Here is a 24,411-nt window from a genome sequence, read left to right on the forward strand (position 1 = left end):
GCTGGAGGTGGCTAGGAACGGCAGTGTAGCGTGTATGCTTCAATCCGAAATGAGAACCTTCCGAAGTAAAAGAAAATGGAAGTGTAACAGTGGCTTTGTGGCAATAGCTCATCTTCTGTTGCAGAGGACAATGGATAAACAGGGAATACGCATGATTTGACTGTCACATCCGTAGCAACGGTGTATTGTAATTTGTGCCATTGAAGGTTACGTGTCTGTAAATAACACAAGGCATTTTCCTGTTCTTATGAGAATTGAAATACCGTGGCAACATTGCAGCCTTTTCATCTTTATTAATTACCCAAGACATATATAATTTGGAGCTTAAAAACACTGTTTCAGGTAGCACGAGACTTTTGGTCTTCTCAGGGCTGGCAAGATAAAAAGCACCTGCAACAAAACCTCTGGCAGAAAATCCAGATAATGGCATTGCAAATGTTGATGTGAAAATCCCGTCTCAAACAATTTCAACCATGTAATGTCAGGTGTAAAGCTTCAGATCAAATGGGGGTACTGACACAATCCACTTCTTTTTGTTAATATTATATAAAGTAAGTCACTTCTTTAATAATCAGGCCTCTGTCTCTACATTTGCACTGCATAAATCAGAGTTAAAGGATTTTTACATTTGTCTGCATGGAGAAATGAAATTTTTGTTTTTCCCGTCAGCCATTCTCACTAGTTTTCTTGTTCTCATAAAGTGTGATTTTCACTGAGAGATGGGTGCTAATTGCTAGAATCCACCATCTTGAAAGGTACAGCTTTTCCTGTAGACTGAAGACGGATGAGCAAGGTCTGATGTGGAAAAGCCTTTAGCTGGTCTTCTGGTGTTTCTGTACGCAAGCGAGGTATTCCTGCACATCATCTGGAGACCCGAGGATAAGAGGGACTCTCTGGTGAATACTCTCAGGTTTCACATCCAACACCGCCTCAGCGCCTGTAGTTGCCATCCCACCTGCCTGCTCAATGATGAAAGCCATAGGGTTGCACTCATAGAGAAGTCGAAGCTAGAAAGAAAGAGGGAACATGTGATTGCCTTTGGGGGAAATTACACCAAAGGACTTACTGGAACCTAACCTTCCTTTTGTTATTTTGGAAAATTTTGTACCAAACATCAGTTGACCTAAGTAGCAATGTCTCTCTATCAGCTCCTTCTTCTTCCCTCTCCTCCTGTCACCTCCCTTCACTCCTTCTGTTTCAAGGAAGAGTGTACTGACCCTTCATCCAAGTGTCACCACCACCGTTTCCAAGCTGATGTACTGATGTGCAGCATCAGTGCAGTTGTATTTTTTCAAAAATGTCAAAAGTAGCTGTTGGGCCCACAGACATCAGCAAAAGAGTTAAGCCAGCTAAGTTAACAGTACCAGGAAAGAAAAGTCAAAATCTCTTCCCGTGTACAGACTTTATGTGTTACCTCAGAGTTTGGGGTAATCGCATTGTGTTTGGTCAGGCTATTTTGGAGTTTAAAACTCGATGCTCCCAGTTTCAAATTTCAGGATTTGATTGCAGCCTTCAGAAATGTGAATAGGTATTAGTGGCCTGAACTCATCCAGATAGTGACTCTGTTTTCCGAAGTAACTGCAGTAATTATTAAAAGCAAATTTTTCCTTTAGGTATGGAGGCACTTTTGGTTTGGACCCTGGTATCTGTTCACATCTTTAAAAATGTTACCTCTGGTGTTCCGGTGGAATGCAAACTTATTTGGGACATATGCCAAAAGTTTCTGTGTTTAAAAGGACATAGATGATAGCTGGTTATTTTTTAACAGACATTATTTCTGCAGGTTTAGTTGAATCTTTGACAGTCTATGAAGTGTTCATGTACGACAATGTTAGTACATAGTATGTTTCAAGGGCTTTTCATACGTGCAAAGGAGAGAATATTTTCTAAGGAAAAGGAAACGTGACAGAATGCAACTGTATAGAGAGACAAAGAAATGGGTCGGACACAGGACTTTGCTACCCATCATTCCCTTATCACGCTGTTCGTAATAAAACCATGATATATCACAAACTTAAATAGCACATATTACCTTCATTCTTAACTTTAAAGCCCACTACCAGAAGTGCTACTTCTGGTACAAGGACTCCATCTGACAGGCAACATAGGACCCATAGCCTTTGTTGTTCTCCTTAGTGCATGGTCAGCTTTTGGAAGATCATGAGCCAGAAAACAGCAGTGATGCTACTGCGGAACTACGTGTTGAGTTTCTTGTTGCTTAACTGTGACTACATGGCTTAAGAAAAGCGGTTTTCTTTCAGATAGTAATGCAGTTGCACTTAGGGGTCTTCAGATGGGCTCTGTCTTCAGATAGGTTTAACATTTTTCAGCTAGGAGAGAACTGTAAGCCTTAAGTTCATAAAAAATATTATTTAACATATCTGGTTTGAAAAGAGGATCTATTTGTTGGCTGGTTCTGCACTGGTTATTGACCATTTTGTTCTTATTCTTTCTTTAACTTAAAGAAGGAGCTCTATATGCTAGGGCCTACATGCATGTCATTTACATTTGCTCTAAAGCCTTTGGATCAATTCCACTGACATTTGCTTCCTCTCAGCTCTCTATCCAAATGCATAGGCTGTCTTTCAGGGGGATGATGATCAGGACACCTGCCACAAAGGCATTATCTCTCCAACAAGAAGAGGTTTATGTGAAAAGACCTGTATACACCTGTACTCTGAGAGGGAAAAAAGAAAACTTTTATTTGTAATGGTAGTACAGTTTTGCTTCTTTTATTACTGTCTCTACTATGGCAGTGCAAGCCAGATCAATCTCATAGTCAATGTAGGCTAACTCATGCAGAAATCTTGATTTCTATAAAATTATGTAAGTACTTTGTATATTTGTTATTTTGTCCCATTTCTCATCTTTTCTCTTCAACAATGGTTTAACACAGATTTCAAAACAAAAAGTTTGATTTGAAGAGGCCAGTCAGCAAACCCACTTCTTCCACACACAGCAAATTCCTTTTTTGTCTCTTGCTTTGATACACAAACAGATCCACACTGTTTAATGGGGGGTTTTGTTGTTGGTGGTGGTGGTGGTTGGTTGTTTTTTTTCTGGGATGCTGTAATCAAATATTTAAACCAAGGTTGCCTGGACAAACATGCAGATATTTTCTGTTGTGTATTCCAAAAAGAGTTCTTTTCCTGTTCTCTTTGTTTCCTAGACCACTTTGACCTGCTCTTATTGTGATAAATACATGCTCACCAGGATGGAACCGGTAGTCCTCTGTCCCTAAAGAACTGTAGACATCAGGGTGTTCTGATACCAGTGTGGGAGATGGGGCAAGTAGTTTTATGAGGGCAAATCCCTGCACATACCAGCTAAGGATACAACAATGTTTGAATAGAAGATTTTAAGTATGGTACTGACCAGGAAAGAAGAAGGTCTTGGAGTCAGAACACCATGGCTAATCTATTATGCATTGAGCCAATCATTTCCTAAGCACGACCTGCACGTTACTGGTGGTCCACAGATCAGCTGTATAACCAGATCTCTTTTAAAACATATCTGTTTAGAAGTTTGATAATGAGGGTATCTGATGCTGCAGGAAAAAAGTTGAAGTTGACTATGGTCCACAGCCCAGCAGATTCAGGGAGTCACTGCATTGCATTGCACTGCATCAAGTCACAGTGTCTTTTGTACAGGCGTCCAAATGGGAAATTGTCTTTTCCCAGAATACTGATCTCGGCACACGTGAAACTCACCTTCCACTGACCGTCTTTCAGATCAGTTAGCAGAAGCCTGTGTTTGCAGGGCTGGTGATAGTAAGCTCAGTACCCTTTGGAAACAGTAGGTAGGCAAACTCAGTTGTCTAATATTGGACAAAACCCTGTCTGGAGTTCAGCATATCCCACCTGGACTAGTTGCCAGTATAAAGTGCAGAGGTCTTCCTTAGGCCTGTGCTGTATCTGCCACCTGTGCATAGGTATCTCGACGGGTTTCTGTGGTACTGAAATGTTTCTCTTCAGAAAAATGAATAAAGCCCTTGGTTGCAGTGAAAAACATTTGACTAGTTTGTAGTATAAAAGCACGCAGGAAGATTTCTGGCCTAAATTGGCAATTGCCTAAATTTCTTGCCTAAATTAGATTGCTGACCATTGTATCCATTAATAATTTCCTCCAGGGATGGAAAATTATTATCTGTTTATATATCTAAACTATTCCTTTACATCTTGGGGGAAAAAACAGAGGTATTAGGTTGACTAAGTTCACCAGAGAGTAAGTCAAATGATTTACCTTTCCTTTAGGACTCTTCTGATTAGCAGGATACATGAAGATCCCACCATACATCAATGTACGGTGAACATCAGCTACCATGGAGCCCACATACCTGGCACCATATGGGGAACTGCCATCCTGAAAAACATACAGTGAAGCATTATGTCTACCAGGCTAGACAGCTGGTAGCATGGCAAAATGTAATTTTGTTATGAAACAGGAATGAAAGCTGCTTAAATCAATGGCTGCTTATGGACACTGTAAATGCCTAAACCAGCCTGAAGCTTAGCCTTTTGTAAGATGTAGTGATCGTCTACGGGGTTCTAAAATACGGACTTTAAAGAGCTGCATTCACAGTATGGAAACCAGGGTGCCTGTAATTTGAGTGCACAATTTGCTATCAAGCCCCAACCTGTGAAAAAGCAAGGGCTGCAAACAGTGAGTGAAAGCTTCTTCACATTATCAGAACAAGGTACCCATATGATTGCTCATCCTTTACTGGTTCCTAAGCCAGGGCATGAGGAAGGATGTCACTTTTCACTACACGTCCAGATGGTTCCCAGGGGACTCCAGCTTTTGCATTCTAGCTTGTTTGTCAAGTTGTGAAATTGGTCATAGCATTCATTCTGCAGCTTAGTTTGGGAGATAGCAATTTATTCATGAATGTGATTTTCCTTGCGCTCAGCTTAGAAATTAATGTTGTTGAAGGAGAGGTTATTTTAGTGAAAGCAATCAGGGAAGTATTCATATCAGTCTCAGGTTTGCTGGTCACAAAAATGGTAAGGTAGGAAATACAGAAGACAAGCAAGGTGTTTTGCACAAATAGAAGTTATATACACCAAATAAGGTCCACCTGAGAAAAGTGACGCTTCGCCATACTTTTATGAAAGGGAGATATACAATACAAACGTAAACTGAAGGAAAGCTTTTTGAAAGCTGCTATGCCAAGAAGTCTATTGGTCCTTTGATATCTCTCACTCTGTCTTCAATGAAGCAGAGGAGGAATTTTTGTTTCCCCGGAAAATTACTAGAGACTGGGACTTCATGTACATTTAATACGCATAATATATTTGTGTATTGCCATGCTAAAAGTTTGAAAAGACCTCTGTGTGTTTTTTCTGTCTGGATCAGTTGTCTAATAAAAGATCTGAGTGCTTTCTGCAAAGCTCACCTTGTTCTGATACTAGATCCAGAGAAATACATAGAGACCTTCAGACATCACAGGTTAGTCACCCTTCCCAGCAAAATCATGAGGTTAGCTGGGAGACAAAAATCCACAAGTGGGAGGAAAAAACACAGATAAAGAAAAACATAATTCTATTTTGAAATCACTTTCTCAAACTGTTCTATACCACTGTGAAATTTTGATATTTACTCTCTTTTAAAATGAGAAGAGATTCTCATGAAATTGCACAATATAATGCAACACAGTGCGAGGAATTTGAGTCCTAAGACACTAAATATAAGAGAACTATTGAAAATTCAGAGGAAAACAATACAAAGTGTGAAAGACATGATGGATAAGACACAGCCTGGAGCTTTTATATTTAGTTTTGTTTAAACCTGGCCCTATTGCTTCCAGGCACAACTGAACAATACTTTTAAGTATTTGATCCCTTATGTTTCATGGCTTACCCTCAAATAATTACATATTTAGACTTCAAATGGTAGCATCTCTATCTCGCAGCTGTTTGCACGTGGGACTTGTGGAAAAAACACCTTAAGAGGTGTTAAAGAGAGACCGAAGCAAGTTTGCAGTTTAAGAAAAGACAATTTTCAGGGAAAGATGTGATTACAGTCTAAAATTACCTTTAAAAATACAATCAAAGGAAGAGCTGTCTTTTATGGTTTCAGAAGGTGATGAAGCAAGTCTTAAGAAAAGTTTGTTAAACATTAAGAAAAGTCATAGTGTATCGGTCATAAGCAGGCCCTGAAACAGACTGCTAAGGACTGCTTCTATGACACTACCAAATAAGGAGTCTGCAACCCACATGTATAAAATTTACTGACCATGAGCTGCACAGCTGAGCCTCCTGTGTACAAATCATCAGATATGTTTTGGATGTGCTGGATTTCCTATTCGCGTGCAGGTCATTTACACAACTTACGTGTGTATGGGCAGTGTTATGTGGAGCTGACAAGATGCCACTGACAATTTTAGTTGCTTCTTACCCTGATAGAAATTCTCTTGCTAGAAACACCGTGCTGAGACTGTGCTGAGAAAAGATACAGAAGAGAAATTCCTCCGTTCGGGTACAGCTATCACTTGAACCACAGACTGAAATAAAATTTTCACTTCCCTTAGCATCCAGCTATCTGCATGGGAGGAATAAATAGTCCTTTTAGTTACTAGAAATGTTATTTCTTGTTTCTCCAGTTTGGACACTCATGTATTTTTCTTACAGATGAGAAACTTAATAGGTGTTGCATGCGTGTTGGCATACTGCCCAGGCTTTCTTCTCAAACAAAATAACAGAGCATGAACGCTAGGGAAATTCATCCCAAGTTCTGAGTAATGCCAAGCTGTGTGTTTGTGCAGTGAGCACTTCGCACTGGTTCAGCTGATGCTAATGAAAGAGTTGGAGAACCTTGATGTTCCCTTGGTCAGCATCCATGGTGTTTGAATAAACCTGTGATTGCTCTTAGTTTCACCATTTCCACTGCTTCTCATTGCTTAACCCAGAGGAACAAAAATGGCTCGTAACAGATAGGTCCTGTGATTTTTTTCTTCACAATGTGATGGAAGTCACTTTCTCATTTCTTTATTCTACTGATCTACTATCATCGTCAATGATTGATAACTTCCTTCTCCAAGTGGTAGAGGAGCCAACAAGGAGAGGTGCTATGCTGGACCTTGTTCTCACCAACAAGGAGGGGCTGGTGGGGAATGTGAAGCTCAAGGGCAGCCTGGGCTGCAGTGACCACGAAATGGTGGAGTTCAAGATCCTTAGGGCACCGAGGAGGGCGCACAACAAGCTCACTACCCTGGACCTCAGGAGAGTAGACTTTGGCCTCTCCAGGGACCTGCTTGGTCGAGTGTCATGGGACAAAGCCCTGGAGGGAAGAGGGGCCCAAGAAAGATGGGTAATGTTCAAGGATCACCTCCTTCAAGCTCAGGAGCGATGCATCCCAACAAAGAGGAAGTCAGGCAAAAACGCCAGGAGGCCTGCGTGGATGAACAAGGAGCTCCTGGACAAACTCCAACACAAAAAGGAAGCCTACAGAGGGTGGAAGCAAGGACAGGTAGCCTGGGAGGAATACAGAGAAATTGTCCGAGCAGCCAGGGATCAGGTTAGGAAAGCTAAAGCCCTGGCAGAATTAAATCTGGCCAGGGACACCAAGGGCAACAAGAAAAGATTCTACAGGTACGTTGGGGATAAAAGGAAGACAAGGGAAATGTGGGCCCTCTCTGGAATGGAATGGGATACCTGGTTACCTGGGATACAAAGAAGGCGGAGGTACTCAATGACTTTTTTGCCTCGGTCTTCACCGGCAAGTGCCCGAGCCTCACTGCCCAAGCTGCAGAAGGCAAAGACAGGGACTGGGAGAATGAAGAGCTGCCCACTGTGGGAGAACATCAGGTTCGAGACCATCTAAGGCACCTGAAGGTGCACAAGTCCATGGGACCCAATGAGATCCATCCGCGGGTCCTGAAGGAACTGGCGGATGAAGTTGCTAAGCCACTGTCCATCGTATTTGAGAAGTCGTGGCAGTCCAGTGAAGTTCCCACTGCCTGGAAAAGGGGAAACATAACCCCCATTTTTAAAAAGGGAAAAAAGGAAGACCCGGGGAACTACAGGCCACTCAGTCTCACCGCTGTGCCTGGGAAGATCATGAAACAGATCCTCCTGGAAGCTATGCTAAGGCACATGGAGGACAGGGAGGTGATTCAAGACAGCCAGCATGGCTTCACCAAGGGCAAGTCCTGCCTGACTAACCTAGTGGCCTTCTATGATGGAGTGACTACATCAGTGGACACGGGAAGGACTACACATGTCGTCTATCTGGACCTCTGTCAGGCCTTTGACATGGTCCCCCACAACAGCCTTCTCTCTAAACTGGAGAGGCATGGATTTGATGGGTGGACTGTCCAGTGGGTGAGGAATTGGTTAGATGGTCGCATCCAGAGGGTAGTGGTCAATGGCTCAATGTCCAGATGGAGGCTGGTGATGAGTGGCATCCTGCAGGGGTTCATATTGGGACTGATACTGTTTAATATCTTCATCAATGACATAGTGGGATGGAGTGCACCCTCAGCAAGTTTGCAGATGACACCAAGCTGAGTGGTGCGGTTGACACGCCAGAGGGATGGGATGCCATCCAGAGGGACCTGGACAAGCTCAAGAAGTGGGCCCGTGTGAACCTCATGAGGTTTAACAAGGCCAAGTGGAAGGTCCTGCACCTGGGTTGGGGCAACCCCCAGCATCAATACAGGCTGGGGGATGAAGGAATTGAGAGCAGCCCTGCAGAGGAGGACACGGGGGTACTGGTGGATGAAAAGCTGGACAGGAGCCAGCAATGTGCGCTCGCAGCCCAGAAGGCCAATCGTGTCCTGGGCTGCATCAAAAGGAGCGTGGCCAGCAGGTCGAGGGAGGGGATTCTGCCCCTCTACTCTGCTCTGCTCTGGTGAGACCCCACCTGGAGTACTGCGTCCAGCTCTGGAGCCCTCAGCATAAGAAACACACGGACCTGTTGGAGCGAGTCCAGAAGAGGGCCACGAAAATGATCAGGGGGATGGAACACCTCTCCCGTGAAAAAAGGCTGAGAGAGTTGGGGTTGTTCAGCCTAGAGAAGAGGCAGCTTTGGGGAGACCTTATTGCAGCCTATCAGTACTTAAAGGAGGCTTATAAAAAAGATGGTGGCAGACTTTTCAGCAGGGCCTGTTGCAACAGGACAAGGGGGAATGGCTTTAGACTAAAGGGGGGTTGATTTAGACTAGATATAAGGAAGAAATTTTTTACACTGAGGGTGGTGAAACACTGGAACAGGTTGCCCAGAGAGGTGGTGGATGCCCCATCCCTGGAAACATTCAAGGTCAGGTTGGACGGGGCTCTGAGCAACCTGATCTAGTTGAAGATGTCCCTGCTCACTAGATGGTTGGACTAGATGACCTTTAGAGGTCCCTTCCAACCCAAACTATTCTATGATTCTATGATTCTATGATTCTATGATTCTATGATTCTATGATTTCTGACAGCTCTGTTCCTCCACATCAGAATGAGACCATGTTTTTCTTGCATAACTATGATGACTAGGAGAGTGGGGTGAAAAAAGTCTTTTCCACAGACTACAGCAGCAACACCCTGCATCACTCCCTCCACATACAGTTATGGTGACAAAAGCACAGTGTTTTTATTAGCTTTTGTATGTCACTCAGGCACAGCTGGGCTGGCTGGCAGAAGAATGCTTCATGCTGAAATGTGCTGTTAATTGTAAGTTTTTGTTGGCATTGCTAAGACAAATCCTTAACCAGGGAGTTTCCATTGCATGGCTCTCAATCAACAAGCTGTGATGAGACTCAACTTTGGCCGTATGAAGTGAAGATAAAAATGGGTGGAATAGCAAAGTACGACGGTGCCCACAGCATGTTTCTGAGTTCTACCCTCAGTGAACCAGTGCCAGCTAGAGGCTAGGGCCCTGCAAGCATTACTGGAGGAAGAACTCACTTTAGGAAGGAATTAGAGAGAGATGTGCACAGAAACCGTTCTTGGCCCAGCAGTGCCCATTATACAGTGCAGACTGTGGTAAACGTGTTGCATTACAAGCAGCCTTGCAAATAGCAGCTTGCTCTTCAAGCTGGTTAAGCAGCAGGAGATTTTGTGATGCTTAAAAAAAATTAGCTTTATTCTGGACTCTTGTTCCAGAATAGGTGTGTCTAGGCAAATATTTCCCACTAAGATCCACATGACAATGGTAGGAGGTTTACAGTTGACCTGCAGAACAGCAGCACTTTTCCAGTGCTTTTAATTCAGAATTGATGCCTTAGGTGAATGGTGTTCCACAAGAAACTTTGAGGGTCAACATGGCTTTGTAATCCAAACTGTCTGATCTGGGATACTGTTGTTAGATAGTAAGGAAAAATCTCTCCTCTCCACATAAACAGTTGATTTGTAATGTTTGGTCACCAATGACAATGATACAGAACACGGGACATGTTGTGGACAACAACCTACTTTGTTTGTCTGTTGTATTTTTAACTTTTCAGTTTTCTGTGGCAATGTTAGAGTCATCTGAACAGCATGTTGATCAAGAACCACAGGAAGGAGGAAGTAGAGGCAGGATCAAAGGAAAAAAAGGAATAAGAAAATTACAAGTAGCTGAAATTAATGCCTAGTCTCTTGGCTTCTAGTGGCCAGAAGGCCATAGGGTGAGAGTGGTCCACCTGGGTAAGAAGGGGACCCCATGCCCCACACGTCAGTCCCCCCTCAAGTCACAGGCAGGGTATACCCAGCAGATACCCCCCACTGCCCTTCTGTGTGCTGAGGAGAAGAAGACAAAGACCAAAGCTGTGCAGTGCTCCACCTGGGCGCTGCAGGGAAGGTAGGAGCATCAGCAATGTAGCTGTAGCTGGTAAGGCTTACAGATGATGCCAGGAAGCAGGTTCCATGCTATGGAAGAGTGGCAACACCTTCTTTCTCTTGGCCTCCCACAATGCAAATATAACGTCCTTTTAAAATCAAGGAACTGAGTTATGCTGTTTCCAAAACTCAGGTTCATAAAAAGCTTTCTGATGGGCAGGGCGCTTCCTTGTGCTTTGTGGCTGTAACATTGGTGCCTTGGTCCTTCTCACGCAGGCAACCCTACATCTCAGAGCAGCAAAGTGATGTGCTTGCTCAGCACCCTTGAGGAGGCTTCCCCTGCCCCAAAAAACCCATGCACTACTGTGCTGCTTGCTTTAAAGTAAGAAAATACCTTCTGCCAACTTCCGTTGTATTAGTGCAACAACACTTTCAACAGGTTTTCCTCAAATGAAGCACGGATTTGAGATAAAACAGTGTTTGCAAATGAGGTTTTTCCTGTATGTCCTAACCTAAGGATTTAGTGAATCACGATAGAGCTGTCCTCACTGAGCCTGTGGTGAAATAACTCTGTCTGGTCTTTCCACTGAGTTTGAAATCTCTTCAGTCTTTTTATAGTTGCCTGGGGTTGATTATTTGTTTAAGAGTTTTACTTCAAACAACACTTGGGTGGTTTGCAATAACATAAATTAATAAATCCAGTGTTAGTCCATTATAGTGAATACATAGCTCAGCATAATGTGAGCAAAATGAGAAGCACAGATCTTCTTTTTCCCAGCTGGATTAGTTTTCAGGAAGTATGTATGAAAGTTGTGTCATGGGCTTCTGCTTCTCTCACAGCTGGACTGAAAGCAGACTTTGAAGTTTCAGAATAACCTCAAATATTCAAAATGAATATATTTTAAATGCTGTGGTGTAACACCCTCTGTAGTGACAATCTGAGTAATACGGAAAAGAGGTTTTGATAAGAGGTCAGCATTGCAACTGTATCCAATGTAGTAAATTCAGATTTTCAGCTCAGAAGGAGCTTCTCACAGAACCATGGTTTAAACTCTTACTTGTTGCATTTCCCTTGTACAGCACCCTGAAGTTTTCTGCTGGATACATTGATTTTTACATGAGCCCTGTGTAAGTATTCTCGACAACTAATAGCTTAAAAAATAATCCTATGGCTTTTTTTTAAAAAGAAGAGCAATAAAACCAGTTTTCTGGCCAAATTCAGTCCTGAGCTGTTAGGTGTCACCATATTTTGTTACAATTTACTGGTCACATAGCTACACTTTCTAGATAGCTTCCAGCTTTCCACATTGAGAGCTTGTGTGGTGTCCTCCTCGCATTGACTAGAGGCCATACAGAGCTGTATGTCCCCATGAGGAAGTTCATCAGATACGGGATGTTGTCAGCTTTGTCTCTCTGAGGGATAGAGTATAATCCTCTTAACAACAGAATATAGTGAAATTGTGCTTCACATCCTTTTTTTTTTCAGCCTATGGGTTGGTTCGTGCTCCATATGATGCAAGGAGTCAGTGCAAGAGTAATACTGCATTTCTCAGATGCAAGGATGTACAGGAAGGAGAAGGTCATGCCACCCAGATCCCTGCATGCACCTTCTGGGCAGTACGTGGAATCTAGCCCCAAATGCCCAGCTGCACATATGACTGAACTGCATATTCAGATAAGCTAGGAAACAAGGGTGCCCCCACATTTTGCTGGCACAGTTTCAGAGCTTTGTTGAAAAACCTGGTTCTTCATGTACAGCACATTTTCCTCCACGCAGTGACAAACAAGCTATGAATTTACTTACCGAAGTTTAAGTTATAAAAGATGTCAGGGCACCAGAAACCAGCACATCAGATACCCAAAATGGGTACCAATACCCAAACACATACCATACCCAAAATGGACCTGATGGAACGAAAGGGTTACATGGGGCTGAACTCAGTGACACCTTCAAAACCTTTCCAATTGGCCAGGACTGCATGGAAGGCAGTGCTTGCCAGCGCACAGTACATTGGGTACAGTGCTAATATTTTCTTACCTCAGGGAATTTCTTCTTTTGTAAATATTCTGTCATTGCAGGATCAAAATACTTCGCATAACCTTCATTGAGACTGTATACCTTCCCTTTCTTCTTGATTTTAACATCTCTGTCCACCAAAATAAATTCACCGAGACCCTACAGAAGAACAGGATAGACCAGCTATTAGCAAGCAGCAGAACATTTTGTTGACTTTGTGTAGTTGTCACACTAGAGATGGCAGAAACGCTAGCACAGCTTGGTCCTTTCAGCACCAGTCTTGTCTACAACTTCACAGTATTTCAAACAGAGCAGAAAGCACAGAATCTGCGTTCATGAAAACGCGACACATTGGTAGTATAAACAAAAAGCACTTTGACTATAATAGTTAGCATATCAAATGAACACCAGTCAGCCCTGAAAGCAGATGGATTGTGGATCTCTGTCCACAAATCATAAGGTTACCAATTAAGAAATTACACTGCCTTCTGATTTTTGAACTCTTCCTGCCTGTCTTGTCTAAGTATCTTAAAGTGAATGTGGTCAGCTACCCCTAGGTGTTGCTCTCTGCAGTTTGAGCGCAACTTCCACCTTCTCTTCCTTTGTCTCTAACCAGAGCAGTTCAGCTGCCAGTTCTTCCCTCTTGGAATGAGCCTATTTATAAAGGTTAAAAGGAGTTTTGGTAATAATGCATCCTTTTATCAAAAAGAACTCCTATGTTATTGCCCACATCTAATGCTGGTTTCTCAAATGAGTGATCTTCCTGCATTCCTCCAGTAACACTTGCTGGGCTCCTGGGCTGGGTACCGAGGGCCAGCACATGTCCAATTGGGTACGGTTGTGCTTTTGGAAATCGTTGGGCATGCAGCTTAGAGGACTTAGCCATAAAACTAAATTGCACTCAGGAAATCAGACATGACTCTGCATGAACTGTATCAACAAATGGTCCTTGCCCCAGGCTAAACACTGAACATGCTGAGGTTCTTCTACAGACAGAAAAAGCAAGAACGAGAAAAAAGCAGGAGTCCTTTAAGTTGAGGCAAAGACACCGTTCAGAGTAAATTTTCTAAAGTGTTTGTGCAAACCAGCAGTCTGGTTTGAATGAGCAGGGTTTCAAATGCTATTTAACTTAAACTCTCTTCCACTGAGTAGAAAAAAACAAACAGAGGTATTGCAACCAACATACTCATATTATTAAATACTTGTAAGGTGGAGGTGGGATGCTCCAGGACGTGGGTGAAAAAAAGAATCGCGTAGATTGCCTAGATTACAGAGACAAGGAGTAACAAAAATGAGTAAACCCAAGCACGGAACGCTCTAAAAGATAGTGGCAATGTGATTAACACCGTGACTGTACCGGATCGAGCATGAAGCAGTCCACTCCTTGCCCTGTGGAGAGGGCGACCAGTGTAGCGCTGCCGTACAAGGCATAGCCTGCAGCAACAATATTGCGTCCTGGCTGCAAAGCATCTTTTTCAGAGGGCTTGTCAGCTGTTTCCTGGGGAAAAATTACCATTGGAGTGAAGGTTAAATTCTTGTAAGAAACAATAAAAACAACACTTCAATAATAATGTGGGGCAGATTTCCTTTTTGTGTCTATGCAGGCCTTTGAAACAACCAAAATAGAGATTGTTCCCACTAGTTCAGGGCAAGTTTGGTGCAAATACATGTGCGCGCTGGGACAGGACATTGAGAGTTTGTAATTTTATACATCACGCAATCAATACGATACCTGCAACAAAGCTGATACCTTAGCATTACAGCCCAGTCTATTAATTCAAGATCATCAGAAATCTGAGACAGAACAGAGGTACTAATTTTCTGTAAATGTAAACATAAGCTATCATACTGACACCTCTCAGAGGGAATAACTGTGAGGTGAATGCAGTAATTAACATTACAGACAAATTGCTTCCAGTAATGCAGAACTGAAAGGTAGATGGTGCAACATGATGGAACCAAGATTGTGCATTGGTCTCTGCTGGTGGAGAGATGGGTAACTGAAGTGATATAAATGTTCATATTATATATAAAATAACAAATGCACTTGCATATGTAATGTGTGAGTGTGTGCACGTATGCATATATAACTCTACATAGAACATCCACATGGCATTTTACTTCAGGCTTTTGATCAATTTCTGACATTCGTATTTTGATTTGGCACTAAACAGCAATAGCCCAGGCAGAACTGGTGCAAATATTTCCTGGCAGCTCTGGGGGTGTGCCTCAGCCACAGCTTACAAGAGTTTGACTGGTAGGGTTAGAAAGGAGAACAGCCAAGACTACTTGGGAAGGCTGGCTCCAGCCTTCACTTCCTGGGATTACAAAATGCGTAGGGAATGCTTGATATTAATGTTTCTTTAAAAGCTTGTCAGTTGTGGTGGGTCTTCTGTGGATGTTTTGATGGTGGTTCACGAGGAATTAAAATGAGAACTCCCTCAGATCCTTTCTTCAGGCCCTGGTTTAGCGTTTTATTGTTCCAAACTCAGATAATTTCTCAGTGATTGCATGGGCTTAATTAGACTGAGTAGCAGCTAAATAGAAATAGCAGGTCTAGCCCAAAATATCTGATTAAAAAAATAAAAAACAGTCGATACTGGTTTGTGTAGGAAATAAAATATTTTATTTATATTCATAAAATATTTCATTAATATTGAGTAAATTCTTTAAAAAATCAAAAATGCCTTCCACAGATGTTTTCCAAAGGAAAACACCTCTCCTCCAACAAACAGATAAATTCCCTGCTGTTCCCCATGGCATGGAACTCTCAGGGTGCCCATCAGGGTCCTAGCAAGGTGGAAGGCTAAGGGTAACCGGGGGATCCTGTTCATCATTGTATGCCAACATCTAGAGGAAAACTGAGATGTGGGACACCAAAACTACATCTTTCATGGCATATGAAACAGTAATTCCATGTCAAAATGTTTTCATTTTCAGCTGAAAGATTTTGTTACTTTTGTTACAGCTTACAGTTTTTAGCTGTATTCTGCTCAAAACTTTTTATTATTATTATTTTGGCAAGTTCTTCTGTGGAAAAAAATCCAATTGCCAACCAGTGCTTCATGGGACCTGAAATATAGCATGTACAAATACATCTGGTACGCAGTCCCTTGGAATTACTCTGTGTCAAGCTGCTTATTCAGAGAGGTTATAATGCACATAATGAAGGAAGGCTAGTTAAAACCCCTGTTTGTATATTCCAGAGCTTTGAATACTGAATATTAGTGGCTAATCCTTTGCTAAACAATCTTTTAGAGAACCAACTATTATACCCTACATAGCATCTTCTCTTTAAAAAATATACCCCCATGGCACATACATCTTAACATCAAAAGCAAAGGTTGTCTATAGTAGACTAATTATTTGCAATATTAAATGCAGAATTAAACATACATTTACATCACTAGTTGCAAACATAATATGATTCTCCTAGCTTTTTGTATGCTTTCCTCATTAAATAAAAATTAATTTTATATAAATATAGTAAAGAGGTTTGTTTTATAGAACATGGTGTGTATACAGTATATGTAGGTGCTGGTTACATATGATATTGATTTAAAATATATTTTTCTGAGATGAGCTTTCAGTCCTATCTTTTAAATGCATTTTCTATGTTTATATGGCTGAGAAACCACATATTTGTTGACTATTCTGATCCTCCCTTGGGAGATGGACAGTTGGGCAGAATTCACTTGTTTTTCCATCCTTATTCACAACTGTGTTTCCAAGAGCCAGCTTCCAAAAGGAAGGAAGAAAGCTCAGTCTCAAACAAACATTTCACAGAGCTTGTCAGAATGTAAAAAAGCTAGAGATCAGCTGGTATTTCATCGTTAGGACTGCAGGATTTTTGTCCTGCCAAATACCATGTACTGTGAAACAAAGCAGGGAATTAAACTGGCCGGTAGACTGATAGCTGCTGAATATTTTCACTTCTTTCTGATGCACAGAGGGATTTCCTTTCTATTATATTTTGACTATAAGATGGCGGTAGTGAAATCTTTTTAGAGTTCTTTATGCAAAGCACGGAAATAGGTGGAGGGACTGCAGAGAAGCTCTGACAAGTGTTGACAGAGTCACTTTGGCTCGTTGGTGTGAAGCAGATGAAACAAGGTCCGCAGAGTCTGGCTATAGGGGTACCCTCAGGTGATATCTGAGTTTGAAAATTTTTGCATGTATGATTTGCCCACATCACATGAGGGAGTCCTCATGAGCTCTGGGAGCAGCTCTGGAAGGACTTGGTTTCCAGGTCTCCCTTTGTATCATGTGTTTCATGAGCATCCTTTGCATTTGCCCTGAATTCTTACACCTTCTCTGTGAGGGACCACATGGAGGGGAGGACATTATCCTCATGACAATGAAGAGGGGGGAAATAAAATACATCTGGGGCACTGGGCAATGTTACAAATTAAAACCAGAATGAAACAAAGCAGCAGAGTTTCATGGCATATATGCGGAGTATGAATTGAGACTTGTAGTTTCAGCTCAGTGGCATGAAAAATTGGGAAGAATCCAAGCAAAAAATACTTATTGTCACCACATCCTGACGCTCCAGCAGCTGAGAGCCCCTCAGCAGCAGTGACTGTCAAGGTCCTATCTCTTGCTCTGGCTCCTGCTGATTCAGCAAGGCTCCTCCCTCAGCCCCACTTTTCTGATGTTTCTGGTCTTTTTAACAATATTACCCATGCTTCAGAAAGTAAAAGCCAGGTGGAAAATTAAATAAACCTAAGATGGCATTTATTTCCCGGTGGTTTTCTCTAAGAAACTGATGCAGTGCTTTTCTGGCAGGAAGCGATGGTACCTGCCACCATGGTGGTATCTCTGGATTGGGAGCAGCCAGAGAACCATTTTCAGGTTTGAAATGTATTAACTAAATCTGGCCTTTGTAGAAAAGTGCTGATTATCTTTTTTTCCTAAAATGAGGCAAATACTTTAGTTCTGGAGGGTGTGCCTTTGGAAATGAAGTTCAGGTGCTGACATGGTGAGAAAATCAGTCATGCGATCATCTGAGAATTGGAAGATACCAAATATCAGACAGGTGCTAAGAATCATCCTTTAGAATTACAGTTGTTCTAGCTTTTCCAAAATGATGTTCATGAACCTTAAATGTCTTGAAATTATATTTTCTTTCTTAAGTGATTCTCATCCACTGGGATAAACATCTCTTTTATTCCTTTCACATTACCCTTCAGTAACAATCAATAAAGCACTTATTATTATTTCATTATTTCAAAGGGTTTGAAGTTAATAGTGTTTGAAGTTAATAGCGTTGCTATGAAATTGTCTTGTCTGAGAGGAAGGCGCATTAATTAACATGTACTTTGGAATTAGCATTTTAATGGAAAGAATTATGCAAGTGAAAGTCTGTAAATTCAACATTGTTTCTAACTTTCCAGGGAAAATTGATAAGTTGTTCTTGTAATTGACAAACTGTGCTTCATCCTAGCAGCAGGATTTTCATTTGGATATGAAGCATTTGTACAAAGCAATGTAATTTTCTTTTTATGAAGCGCTGAAGGGTATCCACCCACATGAAAACCAGTAACTTAGAAACAGTAATTTACAACAAATATGTTAATACATACTAGAACAACAAGAACTATGGAAGGATCAGAAAATTGATTGAAAACTTGAGCATTTGGGACAGACATGAGTTCTTTGGGAAATGTTCCTATTCTGAAGCAGAATCCTAAGGAAGACTGGGCAGTCTGTAGTCTTTACACACATTAACAGGTGAGTTAAAGATGGTAGAGAAATCTAACCTGTATTTCAACCTGCTAAGCTATATTTACTTATACACTGAGTATATTAAATATATATAAATATATATATATTTATTATACACTGAGCACTTGCCTTTATAGTTATGCAGAGTAACCAAACACAACACTTCTAAACAGAAGGCTAAGGTTTAGTATTTGTAAGATGGTGCTTACTACCTTTAAGAATAGTGGACAACACAACTATTGCCTACTGTAAATGTTGGGAAGTGCTGTAGTCTTCTAGGCTATCTTTAGAGAGATAAATGAAAAGGGTGAGTGCCCCTGTGCTTATAAGGGCATATGACATGGATTGTATCCATACAGCTAAGCTCTATTCCCTGAAAAAAGCAAGGTAATAGATGGTACTGGAGGTAGTCCCTGGGCTGCTCTTTTCACAAGCCATACCCAGGTATCATCTCAGTGTCGTCTGGCCTGGGCTGCCTCTGTGATGGGGGTTTGCGCTAACCATTAACAGTGTGGACAGCCATATGCCAGCACTTGGCTTGTGCCATGACCCTGTTGAGATTGTGCCATAACTGTTTGGTTTACTAGTAGATGCACATCCTCGACAGTGATGATTAGTGTATCACCTACCAGAAATGTAAAAAACGAGGAGTAGCCAGTTGAAAATTATGAGTTAAAAGATGAAAGTGGAGTTTAAAAATGTACCTTCATATGTTTGAAGTGTAGCGTCTGAATCTACAAAGTCTTTGCAGTCACAAGTACTGTTAGTGGTACTTCACAACAGTGATGGCTGAGGGTCTCCCATAGTCATATGACTGTGAGCTCAGGCTTTAGGAAAAACACCAACTGCTGGGAGATTAGCAGTCAAATCACAAGACTTGGCATGACTCTAACTATTAACATTTGTTAATTGGCTGCACCATTGCTGTTCTGTGCAGCCCCATGGGAGCAGACATGCTGGCAGGGCCCTGGTGGCTGTAGGTGACTGCTTCCTTCACCCTCAGGTGGCCTCCATCGTTAGCATGCTTAAAAACCCACATCTGTAACAGGCATAGCAACTCACACCGGGAGGCCACCACACCGCTAAGCGTGATACCGTCCAGGCAGTGACCATCAGCCCTCCCCAGTCAGTATCTGGGAAGACAAATACTGTGATTCGTAGGCAGCGCGACACCCCTCAGCTCTCCTGCAGTGAGTAAAGCATCACTGAAGGAGCTAACCATATGCCTGATGGTGAGAGGGTTTTATTTAAGTGCCTGTGTGTCTGAAGGAGGGAAGTGCTGCCACCTAACAATTTCATGGGGCTGAGTGTCCCCTTCCTGGGAATTCAGGCAATATTTTAGCACACGTGAATCTCTAGTGTTACCTCTTCTACTCTTTCTAAGGCTCTGTTGATCCCAAAGACACTTAAAGGACCTAGGAAAGAAACTAAGCAAGTTGATATACCCAAGACATTTTGCTTTCACCAAGTGAATCGTGCCATGTGTTCTTCGTTCATCCTCTTACCTTTTTGTAGATAGCAAATATTGTTCCTATCGGTGCCAAGCAGTCTATATTGGATGAGCCATCAAGGGGGTCAAAGCACACCACATATTTACCCTAAAACAGAAGTGGCAAGGGAAGCATTAAATGATATGTAGTCTTGCGCTATTATTTCCTTTTACTTGACAAAACCCATGTTTTTATGACTGTGTTTAGCCCTCCAAGCACACCTGGCATGGCTTGTCAGAGAAAGCTGCGCTGTTGACCCAGCTGGCCATGCAGCACAACACCCGCTCCCTGCAGGGCCTGCCAAAGAAATAGGAGAGGGCACGTTTCTGCTCAGACAGCACAAAATCTCATGATAGAAAGGAGCAGTCCTCTGCTGCCAAGCAATGAAAGAAATCGCTTGAAAGCAAAAGGAGTGACTCATTCTGGAAGCGAGCATCTTCCTCAAGTAAGTATGTTTTGTTTTGTTATGTTTTGTTCCGAACAAAAGCATTTGCCTGTGATGTGGGGTTTGAGGGTAAGAAGGCAGAAAGAAAACATCTTGGGGAAAGGGTAGGTTACATCAGTGCAAGCAGTATCTCGCTGCAATAGGATCCCCTCCTGGGGGAAGCCTGATGAAGCAGTCAGGTGTTTCCTCTGGACATGTAATGTAAAACCCAGTTCTGCCAGCCTTTCATCTAATTTTATCTTGCCTAAATATTAATGTAATCCAAAACTGTTACACCGACAGTCAAGGAATGAAATAGTACACTTACACCTGGGATATGGGGTGTGTCAGCAAACTCCAAAATAATTATCCTCCCCCCTTCCCAAAACTTTAATAATGATTTTACCCTCCACAGCTCCTTTAGCTGTTGAAACCATGGCATCCACCACAGTTATTAATCAAAACAATGCAGTAATGGTGCAAATTTCCTGAATTCCCCCGGGAAGGGTTGGTTTTGGGGCCAGGCCCAGGTTTCATACTTGAAACAAGAGTGCCACCTGCTGCTGCCTGAGCCGATAACCCCCTGAAGGCAGGAGCTGCACAGACCCGCTTGTCTTCCGGGGTGACGATGGCCTCCTTGTTCTCCTCCGTGACCAGGACGCAGGTGCTGTAGGAGGACTGGAGCATATTAATCACCAGGGAGTTGGATAATACATCCAGTTTCTTCACTTCGTCACCAGTCACATTCACAGTGCCAGCTATACCAAACCTACAGAAAAGTAAAAATATCAAGAAACCTGAGGGAGGCCAACGTTACAGGTTTTTGGGAAAAAAACAAGTCAGGGTGGCTCCTTCCTCTCATCTTCCCATACCTCTAACCTTTGGATTAAACTGCTGAGGTGCGTTAGGAGATAATAACACATTTATTTAGAGAATAAAAGCGCGCATGAGAAAGAGAAAGGGTGATGGCACCGTTTTTGGGCTTTACCTGGGTCCTTTAGTCTTGCTTGGATGTTCTCCGGGCCAGGAGCAGAGCCCACAGCCCGGCCAGTGGGTGCCAGGCTTCCCTAGCAGCCCCACAAAGCAGCTGGCAGCAGCTTTGAGGAAGGAGAAGGAGCAGCTGGCATCTGCATTATTTTCTGCCGCTGGCTGCTCAGAGCTCTGTGATGGTCCTTTAACGCCTGTCCACTCAGTCCCCAGCCACCCCCAAAATCAGAAGCTTTAAAGACACCCCCAGATAATTCCCCAAGCTGAATTTGATCTCAGGATCAAAGTCTCTTTTGTTTGGTGAGCCTCAGCTGAATTAGGATGATGCTTTCATTTCCTATCCTGATTTTAGCAATATACTAATGGTGTAGTATACATATTTCTGAAATTTCCAGTTGAGGAAGCACTGTTTAGACCTAATGGGTGTGGTCTGAGCATCTTAGAAGTATAAGGAATCATACAGGGAATAGATACAGCATTTTTATTCATTATAGAATAAAAAAAAGGAAGGGGAAAGGCATAACTAATTAGTCCCTAGGATGTCAGTCAGCAGCAGGCCTTAGTTGGGGGCAGGGTAGGTCTTTTGTCTTACTCAAAGCTGCCTGAGCTTTTCAGAAGTATTGAGCATTTTGGACCCTCTATTTTGGAGTGCCAAGTTTGAGATATTGGAAAAGACCGTGATTTTCAGGGAGTGCTAAGCACCCATTTGCATAGGTTGCATGTTGAAAGATAAAAATGAGATAAAAGCAACTGTTCCCCTAAGTCAGGGAGGCAAAACAGCTCAGCTTCACCTAGTAAGTACAGAGACAAAGTACAGTTTAACAGTTAGGGCATAGGAGCCTGAGGCTACTGTTAACTTTGAGTATGTCTCATGTCCTCTCTATATATTCTGGTCCATGCCTGTAAAGTGAGGGTGATAGTACTGACACATTGAATTCATAATTTGCAAAGACCATTGAGGACTTTGACCAAATAGTCAACAGAAGCACAAAAAAACTCAGTGTCATACATTTTGGTGTGTTTCCACAGGGGCGGGGGGGGGGTGGAACAAAGAACAAATTATAAATGTTGTCTTTCTTACACAAATATATTCCTTGCCTTTTTTATGCATGGATGTTCCAGCTCTCTGAACTGCTTCAGATAGATCACCATTAAAAAAATTACACTGATGTCTATTTCACCTGGCTGTGTGAGGAACAGCTCAGTTCATTCCAGGCTTTGCTAAGACAATTCTTTATTCCATTTGCTAAACCACTAGATGCCAAATTGTTATGTATGTTTTTCATCTAGGGCCTTTTAAGGCTCCCCACCTGCAATCCTGATACTACTTGAGGAAGGAAGGGGAAGTGCACTCACGCATGGCAGCATACGGCGTTTCTCGCAGAGCTGTTGCTTTAGACCATTAGTTATACTGCAGTCAGGCAGAACATCAGCCTGCGAAGACAAGCCAATCCCTAATTTGCACAGCTCAGCACTGGGCTTGGATGTTAGCAGAAAATATCACAGTGTGATATTCTGCATTAAAAATATCATGGTATGATATTCTGCAAATTCACAGTAGATTTAAAAAATAGATCAATACCAACATTTGCAAGGGATAACGAGGTGAGCAGTGCATTGAAGTTCTGACTTACTTTTTTAGAGTAAAATATTACAGAACAGCAGTTAGTTTAAATGTCTATCTTGCGCCCAATATTAAAATGCTCCAGAGAGAGAGATCTCCCACTTCCCACTCTTGATAATACAGGCTCTGACCTCATGCCTACAGTCACTTGGCTTAAAAAAGACACTTCCAATGTATTTATGAATCCCTGCCCACTCCCCAGCCTTGCTGCGCAAGTAGCTGTCTCCCTACCTCCTCTTCCTCCCGGTATCGCTAGGTAGGACTCACATGTGGGCAAGGCCCGCCTTTCTGACTGCAGAGGAAATGGCCTTTATGGCAGTCAGCATGGAGTTGAGCAGCTGTGTCAGCTCCCCTGTCGCTCCTTTAATGCGGCGTCCCTTCTCCATAACGAATCGCGTGAGAGTCAGCACATCTGTTTCGAAGGGAGTTTTGTCAGACATTTTTGCTGGGCACCAGAGTTCTTCTCTTCTCAGCTGGATGAGACGCTTTCTTGCCACGTTGAGATCCTGGGCAGCTGTTTTATTTTGAGACAAAGCTGTTGGCTGTGTTGCTGGTCAGAGTTTATTAAGATGTTTCTGAGACCATGTGATTGAGTGCTCAGAATAACTGCACCCCAGGCTGGCCCCACGGCTCCTCCGGGATGCAGGAAAGGAGCCTGAGACAGGACTACAGCTGAGCAACCACTGCTCGGCTTCCCTCCCCACACACTGAAATTAGTGACGTGCAGACCTAGTAACATATTCTAATTGTGCGTTAGACTGCTTATAATGCAGTACTGTCGCTGGCCACTTAGCTGGAAACTCCCCTCCTGTAGCTGCCGCTCAGCATGGAGCTCAGCATAGACAAGGCAAAGCACACAATTTGCAAGGTACAAGAAAGGAAGGCATAGAGCATCAGTAACCACGCATGCCATAGTGCCCCGCGGCAGAGCACCCACCACCCTGTGACTCCGGACGGTGAGGTTCCCTTCCCGTATCACCTTAATCCCTGCTTGCTCACCCCCTTTTGGCCTCCTCCATAGAGGAGGGTTTTGAAGGTGTATGGCACATCCTAGGGGAATCATCAGGAGGTGCAGGGTGCATCTAGACATGCATTTAATAAAGATGTTTTATGTTGCTAGCTGGTCTGCTGCAATCCCATTTTAATGACTTCATTCCTAGTCTGGGCTACTTGTAATATTGTAGGCCTTGCATGAATGAGAGGAACTGGTGAGCTGTGGCTTGATTGGTTACAAAGCAATTATCTCTTCAATAATTTACTAATTAAGCTTATCTGATTTAAGCATGTGTGTGTCATAACTCACAAACTGAAATTTTATGTTGGCTTTGTTATTGTAGTGCACCATGTAAATATCGGTATGTCCAAGTTTGCAATTATACTGCCAGTAACTCCTTACAAGC

General features: G+C 42.6%; 1 protein-coding gene across 1 annotated transcript; it reads right to left on the bottom strand.

Annotated features, from left to right (window-relative positions):
• Nucleotides 1-269: 269 nt before the first annotated feature.
• On the bottom strand, nt 270-23,664 carry LOC143173003 (fructose-1,6-bisphosphatase isozyme 2). The gene is made up of 7 exons (XM_076362949.1): nt 23,279-23,664; nt 21,007-21,169; nt 19,992-20,084; nt 14,117-14,257; nt 12,781-12,918; nt 4,243-4,362; nt 270-1,007 (listed from the first exon to the last, which is right to left on the bottom strand). The coding sequence occupies exons 1-7, from the start codon at nt 23,449-23,451 to the stop codon at nt 813-815; spliced, it is 1,023 nt and encodes a 340-aa protein (XP_076219064.1). The 5' UTR covers nt 23,452-23,664; the 3' UTR covers nt 270-812.
• Between the last annotated feature and the right edge of the window lie 747 nt (nt 23,665-24,411).

This window comes from Aptenodytes patagonicus, chromosome Z (genome assembly GCF_965638725.1).
Source record: "Aptenodytes patagonicus chromosome Z, bAptPat1.pri.cur, whole genome shotgun sequence".
NCBI lineage: Eukaryota > Metazoa > Chordata > Aves > Sphenisciformes > Spheniscidae > Aptenodytes > Aptenodytes patagonicus.